This window comes from Polypterus senegalus, chromosome 1 (genome assembly GCF_016835505.1).
Source record: "Polypterus senegalus isolate Bchr_013 chromosome 1, ASM1683550v1, whole genome shotgun sequence".
NCBI lineage: Eukaryota > Metazoa > Chordata > Cladistia > Polypteriformes > Polypteridae > Polypterus > Polypterus senegalus.
The window spans coordinates 82,466,762-82,488,493 of NC_053154.1; the positions used below are offsets into that span (position 1 = coordinate 82,466,762).

At 36.2% G+C, this 21,732-nt stretch overlaps 1 protein-coding gene across 1 annotated transcript in view; it reads left to right on the top strand.

The window, feature by feature from the left end:
- LOC120528203 (metaxin-1-like) overlaps positions 1-21,511 on the top strand; it is a 69,196-nt gene extending 47,685 nt beyond the window's left edge. Inside the window, exons 5-8 of the mRNA XM_039752293.1 lie at positions 9,119-9,301; positions 9,958-10,034; positions 18,344-18,501; positions 20,369-21,511. Of these exons, the coding sequence (XP_039608227.1) occupies positions 9,119-9,301; positions 9,958-10,034; positions 18,344-18,501; positions 20,369-20,604 (654 nt within the window). The 3' untranslated portion in view covers positions 20,605-21,511. The remainder of the gene's footprint in view (positions 1-9,118; positions 9,302-9,957; positions 10,035-18,343; positions 18,502-20,368) is intronic.
- The last annotated feature ends 221 nt before the right edge of the window (positions 21,512-21,732 follow it).

The following is a 21,732-nucleotide window of genomic DNA, read 5'->3' on the forward strand; positions in this document are numbered from 1 at the left end:
GAGCGTGGCATGGTTGTTGGTGCTAGACGGGCCGGTCTGAGTATTTCACAATCTGCTCAGTTACTGGGATTTTCACGCACAACCATTTCTAGGGTTTACAAAGAATGGTGTGAAAATGGAAAAACATCCAGTATGCGGCAGTCCTGTGGGCGAAAATGCCATGTTGATGCTAGAGGTCAGAGGAGAATGGGCCGACTGATTCAAGCTGATAGAAGAGCAACTTTGACTGAAATAACCACTCGTTACAACCGAGGTATGCAGCAAAGCATTTGTGAAGCCACAACACGTACAGCCTTGAGGCGGATGGGCTACAACAGCAGGAGACCCCACCGGGTACCACTCATCTCCACAATAAATAGTAAAAAGAGGCTACAATTTGCACAAGCTCACCAAAATTGGACAGTTGAAGACTGGAAAAATGTTGCCTGGTCTGATGAGTCTCGATTTCTGTTGAGATATTCAAATGGTAGAGTCAGAATTTGGCATAAACAGAATGAGAACATGGATCCATCATGCCTTATTACCACTGTGCAGGTTGGTGGTGGTGGTGTAATGGTGTGGGGGATGTTTTCTTGGCACACTTTAGGCCCCTTAGTGCCAATTGGGCATCGTTTAAATGCCACGGGCTACCTGAGCATTGTTTCTGACCATGTCCATCCCTTCATGACCACCATGTACCCATCCTCTGATGGCTACTTCCAGCAGGATAATGCACCATGTCACAAAGCTCGAATCATTTCAAATTGCTTTCTTGAACATGACAATGAGTTCACTGTACTAAAATGGCCCCCACAGTCACCAGATCTCAACCCAATAGAGCATCTTTGGGATGTGGTGGAACGGGAGCTTCGTGCCCTGGATGTGCATCCCACAAATCTCCATCAACTGCAAGATGCTATCCTATCAATATGGGCCAACATTTCTAAAGAATGCTTTCAGCACCTTGTTGAATCAATGCCACATAGAATTAAGGCAGTTCTGAAGGCGAAAGGGGGTCAAACACCATATTAGTATGGTGTTCCTAATAATCCTTTAGGTGAGGACACATTAGAAAATTATAGCCTGTGTTGTAAATGGAGAAAAACAGAGTTCATTTTAGTGTTTTCAAAATTTGTAAGGCTGTTATTTTTTCACTGATTTAAAATGGACAGTAATGCAATTATTTGTCAATTTTTAAGTACATATTGATGTGAAATTATACATATTTAGAACTACATTTAGATTTCTGCAATACTGGTTTGGTAATTATGCCAGAAATGACGATAATCAGTATGGCTGCTGAAAATAGATAGATAGATAGATACTTTATTAATCCCAAGGAGAAAATCACATAATCCAGCAGCAGTATACTGATACAAAGAAACAATATTAAATTAAATAGTAATAAAAATGAAAAGAATTAAAATAAAATTAATGTTCGCATTTACTCCCCCGGGTGGAAGAGTAACTGAGCCTTTGAAAAATGTGAGTGTAACTTAGTTTAATGATCAAGAGATTGGTTTGAATTTATAAATCAGTGACAGAATTTCCTCCTCTGCTATAAAGTCAAAATTACTAAGGTGGTACATATAAGCACTTGCATTGAGTGAGTGAATCTTTATTGGTCTTAAGAATGTGGATGAACTTCATATGCATTTCAGTGAATTTTCTTATATTGCTATTAAACAGCCCTGCACATTGTTATTCTGGGATTCTCAAAAATGAATGAATGTACAAATAAATAAAAAAAATAAATTTTGCAAAACAGTTTTAAATGGTTTGTTTTTATGCTATACATGTATTGGTAAAGAAAGAAGCATATTGAATGTCTTGTAGCAGTGATGTGACCATTTTCCTTTTTGAGCTGAAATAATTGTGTGAATGCCAGTGCATTGAGTAATTAACTCTTTGAGGGCTGAATATTCTGTCTAAAAAACTCAGTTTTCTGAAAAGCACATAAAGCAATGGTTTCACACATAAGGCAACATAAAACGTCTGTTGCTATATGCTGTGGCTGCTATTGGCTTATGTTCGTCATCTCTGGCGGCAGTGGTCACATGGGGGCACGTCGACGGTCAGCAGTGGGCCAGCTACCTGGCTGTCTTCGTACAGCTGGTGGGTGGTAGTTGCAGTGTGACACAATCTGGTTTGTACCTCTTGACATCATAAGTGGTGGTCCTACCAGGGAAACGTTTCTGTATGCGCATCAGCTACACAAAAGTGTTCAATGCCACAATCAGCTGAGGACTGATCAGATGATGCTGGTACCTCAATTCATTTTTGATATCCATCTTCAGATCACTTGCATCAAACTCGGAGTCCAACCAGTCAGAGTCCTATTCAACGAAATTACATAAAACGTCCATGGAGTATTTTGCTTTGCTCATTCGCTTTGGTCTCTCGTCAGATGTCGGTGCCATTTTAGAGGTTGTTTGCTCTTCTCTACTCATGCATGCATAGGAAATACAGGTTAAATCAACAAGCCTATGTAACTTTCCTTCTAGCAAAGAAAGTCGTATTAAAACGTAAGGGTGATTTTATTTTGCAGTTTACAGCTGATTACCGTCCTCTACTCCTGAATTTTGACAAAAGTCGACATCAGCCCTGAAAGAGTTAATATATGACCACGAGAGCCTACCAATTACAATTTGCCACAGTCATACTGTGTTAAGCAATCTTTGGTAAACATGTGGATGTAGGCATCTGAGTAAATATTAAAATCAACATTTAAGGTTACCCATCACAATTTTGTTCTAGGTAGCATACATGTTTGCAAACCTCAGGTAAGAGTAAGGGTTATAATTTTATATTATTGTGGTGTCATCACTAAACAATGTTCAACATCCAGATCCTTCATTGATGATTTGCAATATGTAAAACCACATAGCGCAGTCTCTACTAGTCTAACCAATTTCTTTCGCAACTTCAACAACTTTTAATTTAAAACCAGCTTCATATTTTCTTCGGATGGAATGCTCCTTTGTAGATAAGTGATGCTCTTGCAATAAAGGTGAGATACAAAAAACACAAATCAGTACAAACGTTGCTTCGGGAATAGTTCGGGTATTACCGTGTGGTCACATAGGCACAATACATAGTAAAAATAAAAAAAAAGGCAGTGTGCTCTGTGGTTACACTCTCAGGTGAGTGTTAGCATATTATAATCTCTTGGACCAATAGCGTGAGTTTTCCGCATTCGATTTATATGATTGACATTATAAAATACCAGAAGTTATAAGGTAAAATCAAGTCCCAACTTATCCACAAATGTGCTTCTAATTAACAGTTTGGTTACAGTGAAAATTTGCAAGGTACTGCAGATTTACATGTTCCTAATTCCTTGGAAATGTTTATGTCATAATACGTAAAATAGAACACAATTAAATTACTATATTATAGACATGCCAGGTTAGTCTTTACATCACTCCCAATATGCTATGTGTCACACTTACGTTTGGGGCCATAACTTACAAAGCAGTGGTCTAGATCTCAGGTCCTGGTAACTTGCATCAGTTTTAAATTTTGTTTCTGGAAATGTTTGCTCATTAACTGCCAGCTCTTGCTGTTAATAAAAAATGTCACTTAATGCAACAGTTTAGCTTTCACATTTTTATTCTTTATTGGAGCATTGACCAAAAGGAAAAGGAGACTGAGCTGGAGGTGGCAGAGTTAGATGTTTAGGTTTGCATTGATTGTGTTGAGGATGGACAGAATTAGAAACAAGTACATTAGATGGTCAACTCAGGTTGGACGGTTTGGAGACAAAGTCAGAGAGAAGAGATTGCATTGGTTTGGACATGTGCACAGGAGAGATGCTGGATGTATTGGGAAAAGGATGCTAAGCTTATAGCTGCCAGGCAAGAGGAAAAGAAGAAGACGACCTAAGAGGAGGTTTGTGGATGTGATGAGAGAGGACATGCAGGTGATGGGTGTGACAGAGCAAGATGTAGAGGACAGGTAGATATGTAAAAAGATGATCTGCTGTGGCAACCCCTAATGGGAGCAGTCAAAAGAAGATTATTTATTGGCCTGCTGATGAATTGTGCAATAAAACCTAAATGACAAGTGACTAGCTAACAAAACCTCATTTACACCTGTGTGCTTATCTACATGAATAAAACAATTACAAATGAAATAAAACAGAGTTGTGGGAAAGAGGGCTATTGTTTCATTTCACTCCATAATATTCTCAGACAAATTAAATGCACATAGTTAAAAATTGCTCTTGCAAAGTAAGAAGGTAAGAGCAAGCACTTTATCCATCCATTTTCTAACCCATCTACTATGTTAAAACCAGGCCTTCTGTGCCTGTACCATCAGCACTGTGTCTGATGTAGAAACCAGCTCTGGGCCTTATTTAAACACCCACATTCATTCATACTGGACCAGACTAGTTGCCAACTAACCTAACATGCAACCTTTAAATACTACATTAGGTCACATGGTGTTTAATTAAGAAAACTATGTATTGCAGTGCTCCAGAAAGTGAACACAAGTTCCCTGTTTTACAATCAGCAGTAAATCATCTTGAATGTATTACATGTACAGTACAATTTTTCCTTCTAGTAATATTTATATTCAGTTTTATTAACATCTTGCAGAAATATTACCACAGTGTAATTGCAATCTTGTTTTTCTCACTAAAGACAGTTTTCAATGCTGTTTAGCTTCAATACCTCTATTTACTTTTATTTTAAAAGTGGAATGTCATGGCACTATTAAACATTTATATGCAGTTCTTTGAACAATTTAGGACTCATTCTAATAGTGAAAATTTTTGTATCCTTATGACGCTAATTCCTTGACCACAAGCTGTGCAGCCCTGGATAAGGAAGTGTTTGTGTGGTCTAGCAAGTGTGAAGCTCTTTTACCGAAGAACTAGCTAAGTGCATGGAAAAACAAGGAGCTCGGGTGCTACATTTTGGCGGGTGGGGGTTGTTTGTTGGCGGTTGTAAGAGCACAATATTATAGTTTATACTAATACTAATAAATTATTAAAGACATTTTACTGCATAAACCTGAATTCCACATTTTTTTTAAAAGTCTAAACATGTAATAAATCAAGTCAAATGCTCCTGTGGCATTTCAGACATATTTAAGCAAAAGGGTTTAACATGATAAAATAGTTAAGACTACAACTATGACTTCAGAAGGTTTGTTTCATTTATAATTGTGAAGCTATGACTGTTCTCTTTCTATAGTAAAAGTAGTAACTTGGTTTTATAATGTTTATGTCTTCAGTCTGTAAATTATAGCAGGATCGTCTTACATACATGTCTTTTAAGAATTTAGGTAAAGGCTGCTGAAACATGATTACCTTTTCAGGACTGTAGAAAGGGATGAAAAATATTTAAGCTGACGAGAGTGTATGAGTTGATCCAGACTGAAACGGACAGTTTTAAGTGGTTCTGCAAGCTGTAAGTTTACTTCTTTTGCTGGAAATTACCACTTACTTTTCATGCGTTTTTGTGGTTCTATAAGCATTAAGTCTGCTTATTTTGCTGGGAATTGGCATTTATATTTTCATGAGTTTTTGTTTTGCAGTATGGTTTATACAATTTTCATCTTCACAATAATTTACCATTTTTGGTGTGTTTTTCCTTTATTCTTCACATCATCAGAGTTGCTTTGCACTGCTTGTCACCCCAATGTACTTTTGTGAGTATCTAATTAAACAGTATGTACAGTATACTGTCTACAATGAGTGCCATTTATGTTATGAGCACAAAACTACCACAGCTGCTTGGCAAGAAAACTCAAATCTCAGGTCAGCTGTACTAAGTACTTTAAAGAATAATTCATTTAACTATTTTAGGTTTGTTTCTTACTTAATAATCAGCTTAGCACATATCGTTAATTTTTAACCTAAATTAAAGAACAACGGAATGAAGAATAACATATGTCAAGATATGTTGTCCATTTTTGTTGTTATTTACTTTAGGAAATGTTTCTCTGGATGCACTTATGATGCTACAGCACACCAAGAATACCTTGAGTATGTGTTTATTGGGTGTACACAAACAATTGGGTGAGGTTGATGGAGGATAAAATGTTTGTTCTTAATAAGGCTGCATGCTCAATCCCAACATACTGTGGTATCAGTGGGCCATATAGATATGAACTGTGGAATGTTGCTAATGAAGATGATAGCAGGATCACATCTCGGGATCTCAGGGCAAAATCACAAAAGGACTTGTAGTGCAACTATGTTACTTATTATAGTGAAATGGCAATAGATACTGTATATCGAGATGTGGTGCCCTTTTTGGTTTGCAAGATAGCACCTCAGACTTTGGGTCAACAGCTCTCTGAAGTAGAATACCATATGTGTTATGCTATTATCTGCACTGTTCTCCCCATGATATACTGTACACAAAAACTCATATATGTACATACTGTGTATGGACAGCATGCATGAACGTATATACCGTATGTATGAATGTATTCATGTAAGAGAATTGTTTTTTTGTATATGAAAATATTAGTTGTTCAAATAATTACAATATTTTATTTTTGCACCTTACAGAAAATGCATCTGATGTTCTCATAAATATAATTATGCCAATAAATGTTTCACTTAAATTTAGACCACATTATTTTAAAGCATGCTTTCCAAATAAATGCATCTCAAGAAATGTTTATTTATTTTGTTTTGTCCTTTATTTCGCCTTATACAATTTCTAGTATTAGAAATGTGTTAGTTTTCGCATAGCCCTTGGGGTCAGAGTGCAAGGTCAGCCATTGTACAGCGCCCCTGGAGCAATTAAAGGTTAAGGGCCTTACTCAAGGGCCCAGCAGAGTAGGATCTCTTTTGGCAGTGACAGGGATTCGAACCGGCAGCCTTCAGGATACCAGTGCAGATCCTTAGCCTCAGAGCCACCATTGATGCAACAAGAGATTGACTTTGGATTGTTCCGGGATGCATTTTGATATCAATGATGTCTTTAAATCTGCTGTAATTAATTGGCATCACCAATGGAGACCACAGGTTTACAAAAGGCAGAGACAAAGATTGCTATTAATTCTGTTTTCAGTAAACCATTTCCTTGTTGATTTTAACCTGTGTTAAGGTTCATTATTATGTTGAGATATTCAGTTTTGGCCAAACTGCAACTTTCTGGCAGAGGGAGATCCATATTCTCTATCAGAAAATGGATACGTATGCGAGTACTTAGTAGAGTTCATGATATTATTGATCTTAATATAGGGCAACAGGGACAGAAGTAGCATCTGTCTGTTCACTTATTTCTAGAGCTGTCTTTATTCACTTTATGATCATTGGGAGCAGTTAAACAGCCTGACTAAATTAATCATTCATTGATGTGTTTCATAGTTTGTACAAATTCACATATTTGTATTCTTCATCTATCACTAACAATCCTGAAGGCGTAATCGACAAATTACTCCAATTTTCTTTTCATCTGATATTAGCACCTAATTTCAATCGAAGTGCTAATAGCATTTGTAAAACCCCCAATCAGTTCTTGTTTGCCTCATGTTGTAATTAATTACTTTCTTCTACGTTCCAAATAGCTTCCCTAGCACGAATATGTTATTTGGTTAATAACTAGAAAGTTGAAAAAGTTATATCCTTACCCTCTTCCTCACTGTGCTTCATTCAGATAATTAAACTTTTGGTTTAATGATTTTTTTTAAAAATGTATTATTATTTTTGTAACTAGTGTTGCTTTTTCCTATTTATGTATGATATCAATTACCTGATTTGCGATGATCAAAAAACATTTGTGCCTTTTGTTATTATAGGTCTCTGTTTTTCTTGACTGAATTTTCCGATTACTTTTGTATGAATTTTCTGCTCTGATGAAATTGGAATGGCAGAATTTTCTCATTAGAATTTCATTTGTTAGATGTTCCTTTAAAAATTAAGACATCCATATGTGCAATTTTGTATTTTAAACTGTTTTACACACTTGTTTTGTTTTAACTGTATATTCCTACAAATTAGCTCATTATCATTGTTTATTTTTTTAGTTTACTTTGTATTAAACATACTAAAGGTCCAGAGAAGAGTGACTAGTCTGATTCCAGGGCTACAGGAGTTGAATTATGAGAAAAGATTAAAAGAGCTGAGCCTTTACAGTTTAAGCAAAATAAGATTAAGAGGTGACATGATTGAAGTGTTTAAAATTATGAAGGGAATTAGTACAGTGGATCAAGACAGTTATTTTAAAATGAGTTCATCAAGAACACGGGGACATAATTGAAAACTTATTAAGGGTAAATTTCGCACAGACATAAGGAAGTTTTTCTTTACACAAAGAACGATAGACACTTGGAATAAGCTACCAAGTAGTGTGGTAGACAGTAAGACGTTAGGGACTTTCAAAACTCGACTTGATGTTTTCTTGGAATAAATAAGTGAATAGGACTGACGAGCTTTGTTGGGCTGAATGGCCTGTTCTCGTCTAGAGTGTTCTAATAATTATTGACTACATTTTATGTGACTATAGTTCCATGAAAACAGCTACAGGTCATAGGAGTAGTACAGGTTTATAGGTTAATTATTGTCATGTGTGCATTAGAGAAGAAAGTAAATCTATAATATGTAAAGAATCAATTCAGTGTTTCTCTGTTTTATAAACTGAATTCCCCTAAATGCAAACCAGAAATGACCATGTTGTTCAGAAAATGGCTTAATACATGTGCATACCATTTTGGGTATTAAAAACAAACTGTTTATAATTCTGTGTTTTGATTGCTTTAAGAACCTCTTGAGTCGGTCTGTATTGTTTTTTGCATTACCATAAATGATTAAAATGTTTGGTAAACATCAGTGAACTGTTATACAAGATAATTTCAATATTAAGCAATCACATAATAGCATTATAACATTATACTGTTGAAAAAAACTAATTTTCTTTCCAGAAGACTATTGTAAATGATGCTTTGAAATACACTCTTTAATGTTTCAATATTGGTAGGTTTTGTTTTTTTTTTTGTTTTTAAGTTATACTGAATTATAAATATATAAATCTAGGAAAGTAAAAATTATTTGTTTAAATTAGTTTTAAAATATCTGCATTTTTGTAGGCATTAATTCAATATTACACAATTCTCCTGTGGGATACATAAAACTATAAAAAATAATTTGTTATGGTTGTGTTTTTTCTCCCTCTAGATTTACACATTATGGGTAGACTCAAAGAACTATGTGGATGTGACACGTCGTTGGTATGCAGAAAATATACCGTTTCCACTGAATTTCTTCTTGCCTAACCGTATGCACAGCTCTTTCCTTGATCGTCTAAGATTGATCAAAGGGGATAATGGACTTGAACCTGGAGAAGAGGCAGAGAAAGAGGTTAGAAAGCAATGTTTAAGGTTTTGGTGAAAAGTAAACGGCAGATATCTTGTAAATGGCTTTGTATCAGCAGCAAGACATGATGATGTAATTGGTTTGCTTAAGCAAAAATGTACTGGGTGTTCTGTCCTGACCCATTGCAGGTGCAGCAGCAGTGATCATAAGATTATGTAAAGGCTGACATCTAGTCATTTTGAGCCATTCCATTTCTCTGTAGACATTTAGAATGCTAGACTGAAAACATGTAACTGTTTTGTATTGTCTTGTTCAAATGGGGGAAATTGTATCATTTGTTGTTCACCCAGTGAAAGCTAGGTGTACTTACAATGGCCTCCTACTGCTCAATAAAGTGTGTTGAGTCCCAGATGACAATGGAAGTGCTAGAAAGTCTCTGACAATGCTAGTTTTTTGCTTGTTTAAAACTTTTCCCAAATATTATCAAAAACAAGGCTTTATATTTTATACACAATACTTTTTATTTGATTTGGAATCTATTAGTGAATTTTCAGTAATTCAAGTTGGTACATATGTTAAAATGGTAGTGAACTGAAACTTAAGAATGCATATTTATGGAAATGTTAATGCATAAAAATGTTTAAAAAAGTCACTTTCAACATTTTATAAATTATTTCACACTTCTTTTTTTCCTTTTTCAGCTTTATAGAGATGCTGTGGAATGCATGACACTTCTGTCCCAACGGCTGGGAAATCAGACTTTCTTCTTCGGCCAGTCGTATGTATTGCTTTAAATTTTGAAACAGTAAATATAACGTGGAATTCTCAAACCTGTTTAGTCTAAGTGACAGTCACAGAAGACCAAAGCGTATTACAGTAGCTGTGGGTGCAAGGGAGGAACCAACATACGCTGAAAATGTATGGCTTTGGTGATTCATAAATAATTAAAGTTAGGACTTTATATTTATTTAGTAAATTGTCCTGAGAATATTTTTATTCAATATTATTTTTGAGTCATTCACAAGGCTTGGTGGATGTGCATGAACCCCCAAAAGGTATTGTAAGGTTACTAGTCCCGTTTCCTGTCAAAAACGGATAACAGAATAAATTTAAATATATTGATATCTCTTGTGCTATGTGTAGGTTCAGCACCTTTCTCTTCTATCCTCATGTGTCTAAATCTGTCTTGACTGGAGCTCCCTCTCTTGAGCTCAATTCCATAATCCCTGCTTCTCAGACATCATTTTGCTTTACCTTTCTTGCCTCCTGTCCAGTTTTATACTTCTCACCTTTGAAGACAACTCTTAGCGTACCTTGTACATCTTTACTCTTCCTTGTGTGTTTCCCACTCTTACATACCCTTTCAGTCTCGTCACAAAAGCCAAACTAATCAATTAGGTTGGCCTAAGGGACCAGAAACACACACACACATACTTTGTTTTATTATGTAGAAGATATTCTTTATAATGATGTTGTCTCTATAATACTATATGATGTTATGAGAGGTTATAGCAGGTTCAGAAGTCTACACCTAGAATTTTAACTTCCATAAAATCTCAGTTGCATATACAGTATCTCACAAAAGTTAGTACACCCGTCACATTTTTGTAAATATTTTATTATATATTTTCATGGGACAACACTGAAGATATGACACTTTGATACTATGTAAAGTATTCAGTGTACAGCTTGTATAACAGTGTAAATTTGCTGTCTCCTAAAAAATAACTCAACACACAGCCATTAATGTCTGAACTGCTGGCAACAAAAGTGAGTACACCCCTAAGTGAAAAATGTCCAAATTGTGCCCATTTAGCCATTTTCCCTCACCGGTGTCATGTGACTCGTTAGTGTTACAAGGTCTCAGGTGTGAATGGGGAGCAGGTGTGTTAAATTTGGTGTTCTCGCTGGTTACTGGAAGTTCAACATGGCACCTCATGGCAAAGAACTCTCTGAGGATCTGAAAAAAAGAATTGTTGCTCAACATAAAAATGGCCCGGGCTATAAGAAGATTGCCAACACCCTGAAACTGAGCATCAGCACGGTGGCCAAGACCATACAGCGGTTTAACACTAGAATTACCAGAGCCTACGAAAAAACTCGTAATTCCGTCCCACCTTAAACTGCTTCTTAAATCCCTTCACACCTCTCCGCCAGCGCCCTTTGTCTTCTAAATGTGCTGATAAAGAGAAGTCGGCTATTCCATCCCCCCACCAATTTAGAACGTGCACGAACTTCTCTCAGCTCATGCCTTGATTGAGTATCTGGGAGTGAAGTGGAGTTTTAGAGTGGAAATAATAGATCGTTGTTTGGAACACATGCATTTCATGTCTGTTCCGTTTCTACAGTAATCTGTGTCAACACATTGTTAAAACAGGCATAAACTATATAATGTATGAAGCCTGAAGTCCAAAGAGCAAAGAAACATTTTCACAAGAATAACACAATTGCACTTTTATTCAAACATATAACTGCAGAAACAAAAAGCCGCCTTAACATGCGACATTGACACCAGTTTACCGTAACTGACACCGTGGCTCAATAGACTCAGCCCCGCTTGAATCAAGGGGTCGCGGGTTCGATCCTGCGCCCCTCCATTTTGAGAAGTAAACTGCTCTTGTCTTACTGTTTTAGAATACAAGCATACATTTGATTTCAGTCTGTAACAGCCGGTGCAGTTTATGATCCTTGTAAAGGTTAGCTTTTTTTTTTTTTATTCACTTTTCACTCTCTCAGTCGCGTTTAGAATCAATCCATACAACCCCATATGACACGGCTGTTTTCACTAAAGACGCGCTATAGCTCTGCAGTGTACCACGATGCATACTAACGCACAATCACCTGAATAAAAAGAAAATCAAGTGACGGTGAGATACGAAGAAGGCAGCTTCGCCAGCGTCTGTGTGTCAGAACCGGGTGGGGCGTTAGTATGCATCGTGGTACAGCACAGAGCTATATCGCGTCTGTATTCTGTTTCTTTTGTACTCCAGGGCACGCAGAGGAGAGAATAGTAAAGGGCAGTAAGTTTGGCGCTATATGCAATCATCAGACACTCCCCATCTGCCCGTTGTTTTGTTATACTTTTCAAAACTTTTATACTGCTCAAACTGGCATGCTCAAAAAATACACGTGTAATGCCACGAAAAGTGCACGCAGACACTTCATTTCGCAAACAAAACAAGTGCACTTTTATTCAAAACTACCTGTATAACCGAAGAAAAAAGAAAGCAAGTTACAGTAGGCGATTGATACGACATCTTGCATGGTGCAATGCTAAGAAGTGCAGATTTTCATTCCGTGCTATATGAAATCATCACATTCAAATATTAACAGTTCCCACACACCCAAGGACCGTCCTTCCTACATTTACGACACGTGCACTTGTTGCCGTGTACACACCTCTCTGTGCTATGGTTTCTAGTACACTGAATGAGCACCTGACACTGTACTTTCTTCCCTGGGGGAAGGTCCCGCATCAGAGAATTTCCAGTTCCTGCATAAATTCACACCCGATCTGACGCTGTTCGTTTTCAAATAATATTGCATTAGTGCGATTATATTTTCACATATATTGTCTCTTTCTTTCAGGTGTGTAATAGAAACCACAGCATAGAGAGAAGTGTGTACACTGCTTCTTACAGTAAAAGGCGATGGAAAAAGTGCACTTGAATAAAAGTGCACTTTTGTTATACTTTTACACCAATATATGTTCCTGTGTTTGAACGACACGGGCAGATGGGGAGTGTCTGATGGGGGGGGTGATTGTGCGTTAGTATGCATCGTGGTACACTGCAGAGCTATAGCGCGTCTTTAGTGAAAACAGCCGTGTCATATGGGGTTGTATGGATTGATTCTGAACGCGACTGAGAGAGTGAAAAGTGAATAAAAAAAAAAAAGCTAACCTTTACAAGGATCATAAACTGCACAGGCTGTTACAGACTGAAATCAAATGTATGCTTGTATTCTAAAACAGTAAGACAAGAGCAGTTTACTTCTCAAAACGGAGGGGCGCAGGATCGAACCCGCGACCCCTTGATTCCCAAGCGGGGCTGAGTCTATTGAGGCACGGTGTCAGTTACGGTAAACTGGTGTCAATGTCGCATGTGAAGGCGGCTTTTTGTTTCTGCAGTTATATGTTTGAATAAAAGTGCAATTGTGTTATTCTTGTGAAAATGTTTCTTTGCTCTTTGGACTTCAGGCTTCATACATTATATAGTTTATGCCTACATTTTGTCATCTACTACTAGAATATAAAAAAGTTTCTGTTTTAACAATGTGTTGACACAGATTACTGTAGAAACGGAACAGACATGAAATGCGTGTGTTCCAAACAACGATCTATTATTTCCACTCTAAAACTCCACTTCACTCCCAGATACTCAATCAAGGCATGAGCTGAGAGAAGTTCGTGCACGTTCTAAATTGGTGGGGGATGGAATAGCGGCTTCTCTTTATCAGCACATTTAGAAGACAAAGGGCGCTGGCGGAGAGGTGTGAAGGGATTTAAGAAGCAGTTTAAGGTGGGACGGAATTACGAGTTTTTTCGTAGGCTCTGGTAATTCTAGTGTTAACAGGACAGGTTCCACTCAGAACAGTCCTCGCTATGGTCGACCAAAGAAGTTGAGTACACATGCTCAGCGTCATATCCAGAGGTTGTCTTTTGAAAATAGACATATGAGTGCTGCTAGCATTGCTGCTTGAGGTTGAAGGAGTTGGGTTGCAGGGGGGATCAGCCAGTCAGTGCTCAGACCATACACCACACACTGCATCAAATTGGTCTGCATGGCTGTCATCCCAGAAGGAAGGCTCTTATAAAGATGATGTACAACGAAGCCCGCAAACAGTTTGCTGAAGATAAGCAGACTAAGGACATGGATTACTGGAACCATGTCCTGTGGTCTGATGAGACCAAGATAAACTTATTTGATTCAGATAGTGTCAAGCGTGTGTGGCGGCAACCAGGTGAGGAGTACAAAGACAAGTGTGTCTTGCCTACAGTCAAGCATGGTGGTGGGAATGTCATGGTTTGGGGATGCATGAGTACTGCCGGCACTGGGGAGCTACATTTCATTGAGGGAACCATGAATGCCAACATATACTGTGACATACTGAAGCAGAGCATGATCCCCTCCCTTCGGAAACTGGGCCACAGAGCAGTATTCCAACATGATTACGACCCCAAACACACCTCCAAGATGACCACTGCCTTGCTAAAGAATCTCAGGGTAAAGGTGCTGGACTGGACAAGCATGTCTCCAGACCTAAACCCTATTGAGCATCTGTGGGGCATCCTCAAACGGAAGGTGGAGGAGCGCAAGGTCTCTAACCACCAGCTCCGTGATGTCGCCATGGAGGAGTGGAAGAGAATTCCAGTGACAACCTGTGAAGCTCTAGTGAACCCCATGTCCAAGAGAGTAAAGGCAGTGCTGGAAAATAATGGTGGCCACACAAAATATTGACACTTGGGGCACAATTTGAACATTTTTCACTTAGGGGTGTACTTACTTTTGTCGCCAGCAGTTTAGACATTAATGGCTGTGTGTTGAGTTATTTTGAGGAGACAGCAAATTTACACTCTTATACAAGCTATACACTGACTACTTTACATTGTATCAAAGTGTCATATCTTCAGTGTTGTCCCATGAAAAGATATAATAAAATATTTACAAAAATGTTAGGGGTGTACAAACTTTTGTGAGATACTGTAACTTCCTCACTTATGTCTTTTCACTGGTTGCTTGTTATATATCTTAGAACCTTCTTTTGCTTACACACAAAATTCTTTATGACAGTGGTCCATCTGTCATTCTAACATGTTACTTTATTCTTCATCCCTCCATAATCTGGTTTTCTGCTGTTAAATTATTTATTGTCTTTCACATTAATCACTGGGTAATCAAACAATGAATTCTGCTGAACCCCAGTTATGGAACTTTATATGTATTAAAATTTGAGTCCTCCTAAATTGATATTTTTAAAAATTATTTAAAGATTCACATTTAAACAGGATTTAATATTTTGGCTATTTCTTATTGTAATTTGATTGTTTTATCATATTAATTTGCTCTGTTCTTGTATGTCTCTTTTATAAATAATTTTAACTTATTTATCAACCTCACTTTGGTACACAAAATGTACATTTCATTTGTTTCCATTTATTTTATTTATTTTTAAGGATTGTGTTAGATTGAGCTAGTTGCAGATTAATAAGGCATACATCTTACTCATATTAAAATGAGTACCCTCTGCCATGCACATCTTCAGAGCATTGGAAAAGAAAAAGATATTCAAAGATATTGAAAAGGTAGCAGAAGTACCTGATACTTAAATGAATGAGGACAGCATTCTGATCATTTGGCGTGTTGCTTATCAGGCGAATTTGATTTCCACACCTAATTTCAACTTAAATAGGATGTCCTCTTCCTACTGTATTATGGTGGGTGGGTTAGCAATGTTCCACTTATAGAAGATAAGGCAGTGCGCTAGCAGTGTTGTGTAAGTTTTAACAATAGATTGTTTATTGGGCAGATATGTCCCTTCAGTTATTACCCCAGACAGAGCTGTTACAGCACTGGGGTTATTGTAAGACAAAATCCATGTGATGTAAGTGTGACCTCATTTGCAATTAGGGTCATTTTGGATACTAGGAGTTGAGAAGGATCTGTGTGATGTACAATTGTGAATGTCACACAGAGTGAAGAAAAGTGTATTTTTTTCAATGACTGATTTTATTGTTATCTGAAAATAGAATTGAATGATGCCATTTCAAACTCTTATCTCAGACAGTATAGAGTTGCACCCTTTTGAAAGAATTGGTGAAGCCCTGTGCATGATCCCTACATCTTTATCACAGTTAAAGTAAAATTTTGGCAGCAGTTATTCTAAAATGATTAAAAAATAGGTCAGGTTTCTTCTAAGAAAGTCTGTAACTTGCATGAAGTAAAAAAAATGTTTTGATGAAAGGTTGTATTTGAAGCACTGTTGTTTGCAGGATGCAAATATTTTATAAACATGCAGTTCTCTAAAAGTCCCAATGCCAAGTACTTTACTATGTATTTGGTGCGATGGCTGAAATATATGAATGTCTTGTAAGGGCGTGATTGAAGGTGACATCCTGGCTTTCAAGTGCCTCGTGCATTCATACCATATTATGAGTGATTTTTGTGAAGCACTGATTTTCTGTTTAGTTGATGATAATCCTGGGTAACTGGTGCACAGAGTGAAAGATACAGAGTTAAATTAGGGCATGATGTCCTCTCTATGATTAACCAATCTGGTTAAATCCATTTCTTTTTGATTCCTTCCACAATCTTATCATATTTATATCTTCTACCCGTAGATGAAGGAGGAGACCGGTAGCGTCTTGCTACACCTCAACTATAAATCTCTTAAAAAACAAAAAAAAAAAAATTTAATCTATGAGCTCTTTGTTGTCCAAATGAACAAGGTTATTTTTTAAATGTTGATTTGTTAATATATATTAATATGTATAGGAAGGCACTGAAAAGATACAAACTTTTGGTAGGATATTTATTTTTGTCTTAGTTAATGCCTCCTGCTTTCATGAGATGAGTACATGAAAAAATATTTTTGCACATCTTGTCAACTCTATTAAAAATGTTCTGATTGTGCTATTTTTTTTTATTTGCAAAACTGGCAAGAAATAGTTATATTTAAAAGAAATTCCCTAATTTCATTTGTTATATCTCATATATCTATTGGAGTAAAAATCATTCTCTAAGTTTACAGGAGAAAATAGTAGGTTCCTGTTTTAATTTTATGAGGGGAGAGGGCTCAGCAATTTGGCAACACAATGTTGTCCAGTAGCTGCAGGATTCTGGGCTCAAATCCTGGCCTGCATACTTTTGTTGCTGGTGATTCTAATATTGAGTGAGTGTAGGAGAGCGTATGACAGATGAGTAGCTTGTCTGGGATGGAATTCTGCTTTGCACCCGATACCAGACCATAGAACCCAGTGTTGAAATAGATGGGTTTAGAAAGTAAGTGTATGAGTGAAAACCGAAACATTCCTGTGAAAACAATTGTTGCTGTGGACTAATACTACTTATTATTGGTCATTCCTTATTTTTGTAAAGTACTGTACTCCAAAATAAACAGCTTTACTCTTAAATGTGGAATTTAAAATAGCTTTACAGGACACAGCACTATGTTGTGGGTGTAATTTGTCACTAATTAGAAAATAGTTGTTGGAAATTGTAATTTTCTAGATTGTTCAAAACACAAGGGAACTTTTTTAAAAATAATTTATCACCAGGTTTATTGTAAAATCATCATTTTTAATAGGTTTGAGTATAAAGTCAATTAATATAACTGATTACTATATTAAACATTCTGTTTCTTGATTACTTGCACCTGTATGCCTAAAAAAGGAGAAATTCCAGCTAGCTGGAAGTTTTCTAAAATGAAGGATGGGTCTGATTTTTGAAAAGGCTTGCACAGCTCATACATGAATTTTATGAAGCAGTAGTTTAAAGGCAGTGTACCTTTTTAATAAAAGATGCACACATAGGTCTTCTTCAGTGTCCTTTTAAAGGAGCATTTAAGGCAACTTTTATTTTTTACTACTATCTCTTATATAATTCTTTATACAGTTATTATTTAAAAAAAAATGAAAAATTGTTTCAATTAAGTTTAATAGTATTTTAGTTTTTCTAGTTTGAGTCGCTTCAAGAAATTAAATGACTGAAAGTAATATTCTTACAATTTCTACTGGATTAGTTGTATTTTCATTTTTGCTTCTTTAATAATACTTTAAAGTAAATCCAGTCTGTCATCTGCAATACTCAAACTCCCTTTGAATTCTGAAAAATAAATATGGTTAATGTTTGCCAAACATGGAAATAGCTCAAATGGAAGAATTACGACTGTTTGTTTAATATCATATGTTTCATGGAGTACACAGTCACAAACAATCAAAAATACATTTTAGTGCAATATCACAGTGCATGTAGAGAATTAATAAGATCAGCCCCACAACTGCTAGGTTTTTTAATCAAAAAACTGAGTTAACAGGTTAGAAAAGCAAGCCTCTAAATTGTTGTGATTGTCTGGTATTTCTTGTCATAGGCCTTCCTCTTTGGATGCACATGTGTTTGGACTTCTGGCTCCCCTCTTGAAGATGAAACTTCCGAGCAATAAACTGCAGCAGCATCTCAAGTCTCTGGACAACTTGTGCCACTTTTGCAGCAACATTCTCACTCTATACTTTCCACCAGAAGGAGCTGGTAGGAATTTTGCATTTAGTATTGGAAGAGTAATGTTTGCATAGATAGTAAATGTATCATTAGAGTGTTATTTCAGTTTCTGTAGGTAATAAGGAGAGACGTTTATAAGAAAAAAGAATAAGGCATTTTTAAACAAAAATCAGGTCTTTGAATTACTAAGGGAGCCTAGCAAACTGGAAGTAGCAAGAAATGTGAATGTAAGCAGCATGTTAAAAATGACAGATACGGTACTTTATTTTGTGAATCAGGGATTATGTCGTTGCTATTACCTGTATAAACTGATAGTTTTAACAAAGTAATTGATACTGTACAGGGCACAATTCAATTATCCCTAAAAGTATGTACAGTACCTGTACAAATATCTGTTTAGCACACTACTTAAAAGTGTGTTGACCCCTATTGTTGGTCTTTAAATGTTACATTGGTAATTTCAGATACTCTTAATCAGTACTAGTGAAGTTATATCCACACCTTTCTTTATTTTGTTTAGAGGAAATGAACTATGCAATGAAAAAGAAACGTGTCATTAGAATTAGATCTTGTAATTTAATCACAAGGTTTACAAATTTAGTCAACATAGAAGGTTTAACTTGGAGCAAAAAAAAATGAGGAAACAGGTTAAAAATTTTGAGAAGTTCATCACTCGGATTCAGTTGAGGAGACTGTTTATGAGTAACTACAGTGACTGTAACTACTTGTGAACATCCTTAAAAATGATACTTCAAAGCAGTATGAAGTTACATAGAGAATGTCAAACTCTGAAGAAAGGTCTTTATATCTTCCATGAGTTGTCTTGCTGCTTTTTAATTTGTCAAGATGTCCACGTTCATTCATAAACAGTGCAATATAATCTGAATAGCAGTGGTATACATGGTTTGATATAAATGTAAAATCCTTTGATCTCATCATATCATTAATAGTTTGCAAAAGGACATTTGTATGATCGTATGGATTTACTGAAAAATGTTGTCTGGTTGGATGAGTCAAAAATGAAACTTTCTGAATGCAACAAAAAATGTCACATTTCTTTCTATGGCCAACATAACACTGTCCACATTGATGAGAATTGTGTTGGTAGTGTCATCATTTTGGGGTCTAAGTAAAGTAGTCACAGTTTAATTTGCTGAAGGACACCGTCAATTTCTCTGTCTCTGAGGTAAAGCTTAACCAAAAGCAGTCTTTCATTTTGAAGATCAGCATAATTATTCCAGGCAGCTCCACCCAGGAATTGAATACAAAGAAGAAAGTTAATGTTCTGGAATGGCCAAGTGATATTTGAAAACAAAGACTAATAGGAATCCCTTGGCCACACTTAGAGTGCAGCATTGCCAAAGAAGTCTGACCTATTCAAGCAGTATAGGAAAAAATGGGGAACCTTTCTCAAAGCAGATAAGAGAAAGTGATTACAGTAGCAGCAATAGGATGTGATTGCGTCTATAGCTAAAAAAGAATGAGTTCAATTTAAAGGTTCACTCGCTGTCGCAAACTAATTAAATGTTATTGCCTTTTTTATTGGAAGAAATGTTTGCATTAAACAATATATAGTATTTTTGTGAATAACTGCTATGTTAAAGAAATTAAGACTACTTTCAGTTACACCAGGTATAAATATAATATGAGAAAGTTTCTCAATGTTCTATGCAGAGCTGTGGCTAAGGAAATTTAAAGGAACGATGAGATGCCCAAGTTTTCAAAGTTTTTGTTTTGATTCGAACATTAAAAAGGGATTTTTAAACCTAATTAGAAATGCATTTCTTTTTGTTTCCTGGTTTAGAATAGAGTAAATGCTGGCAATATGAACATATTTTTCTTGTTCACCAGTTGTCCTCTAATGAATTTAAAATTAATTTATTTTTCATTTATCCAGATGGTCCATCAAGAAAAGCATCAAGCCCTCACGGTGGTGAACACTCCGATTTTGACAATGAACCACATAAACGTCGTAACCAAATCCTTTCTGTGTTGGTGGCATTGGGTGCCATGCTGAGCTATGCCTTTTTAACTGGAATTGTATCAGTGCATCGAGTAGCTTCACACCATGCCGTGCAAAAAACAGATGCAGTACATATTGGAGAGGATGAAGTAAATGGTGAGGATGAGTGAAAGTGCTGGGGCTTGACTTGGAGATCGTATATAAGGGGTTCATTATAAACTGAAGAGTCAGTATACAAAGTTACACCAATGTATTTGCCATCTTTATTTTTGTAAGGCTGATTTAGGAACAGGGTGCTATTTTTGAAATACAGATGCACTTAATACTGTATGCTAGTTTAATCATGAAGGTGACAACAACAATGCATGTTTGGTAAAGAAGCAGAATCTGTATACTACAAGAAGAAGAACAAGCACAGTTATCTGTGTCCTGTATTCTAAGAAGAACAATGATAAGTGTTCTTGTTAGATACAATATGTTTGAAAATAAGATACTACATGATCACAAAGAGCTTTCATTAATCATCAGAAGGGTATGTAAATATTTTTTTCTGATATGTGCATTGACATGTGCATAATGTCTTTCTGTGATCTGTTGAAGAGCAAAAGGGGTCTTCCAGTTCTGTTTAGGTGGTGAGGTCTTCAGCTAGGCCTTCCTCAGCTAGTTTATTAGTGGCAACATTAAATACAAATTTCTTTTTTTTTGCTGAAATAACAATTCCATGTCATTTTCTCTGAACTTCTTCATATGGTACAGGTATAAACTGTAAGGCATATTTTTTTATCAATTGTATTAGAAAGGGACCCTTGTTAATGTTTCTTTAAAATATCTGTATAAAATATTTCACCCTTACAAATTTTCTGTAATTTTTCTTTAATAAATTGTAGCTAGAGTGCTTTTACAAAACAAATATAAAAAATGATAATGTGATGGGAATCAGATTTTTCATGCTGTCAGCAGGTTCTGACATTAAAATGTTCATCATCATAAAACTGGTATATGGCCATGTTACTGTAACAATAAATATTGAGCAAATACATCCTGTATACTTAAATGAATAAACCGAGAATCAGTATACTCTACTGTGTGTTTTCTACCCAAGTTGGAAGCTGCTTTTTGATAAACAAAGGTTACAATGATAGATCTAAAAAAAATAAGAATACAAGTTTGGTCCCCCGATAGTGCTGATGACATTTCTGTGGTAATGTATACAGAGAAATCCTTAAGTCATTGGTCTGTCACCTACTTTCCAGTCACGTATAGCAACATTTAAAGAAAAATCCCAGTGTCATTTATAT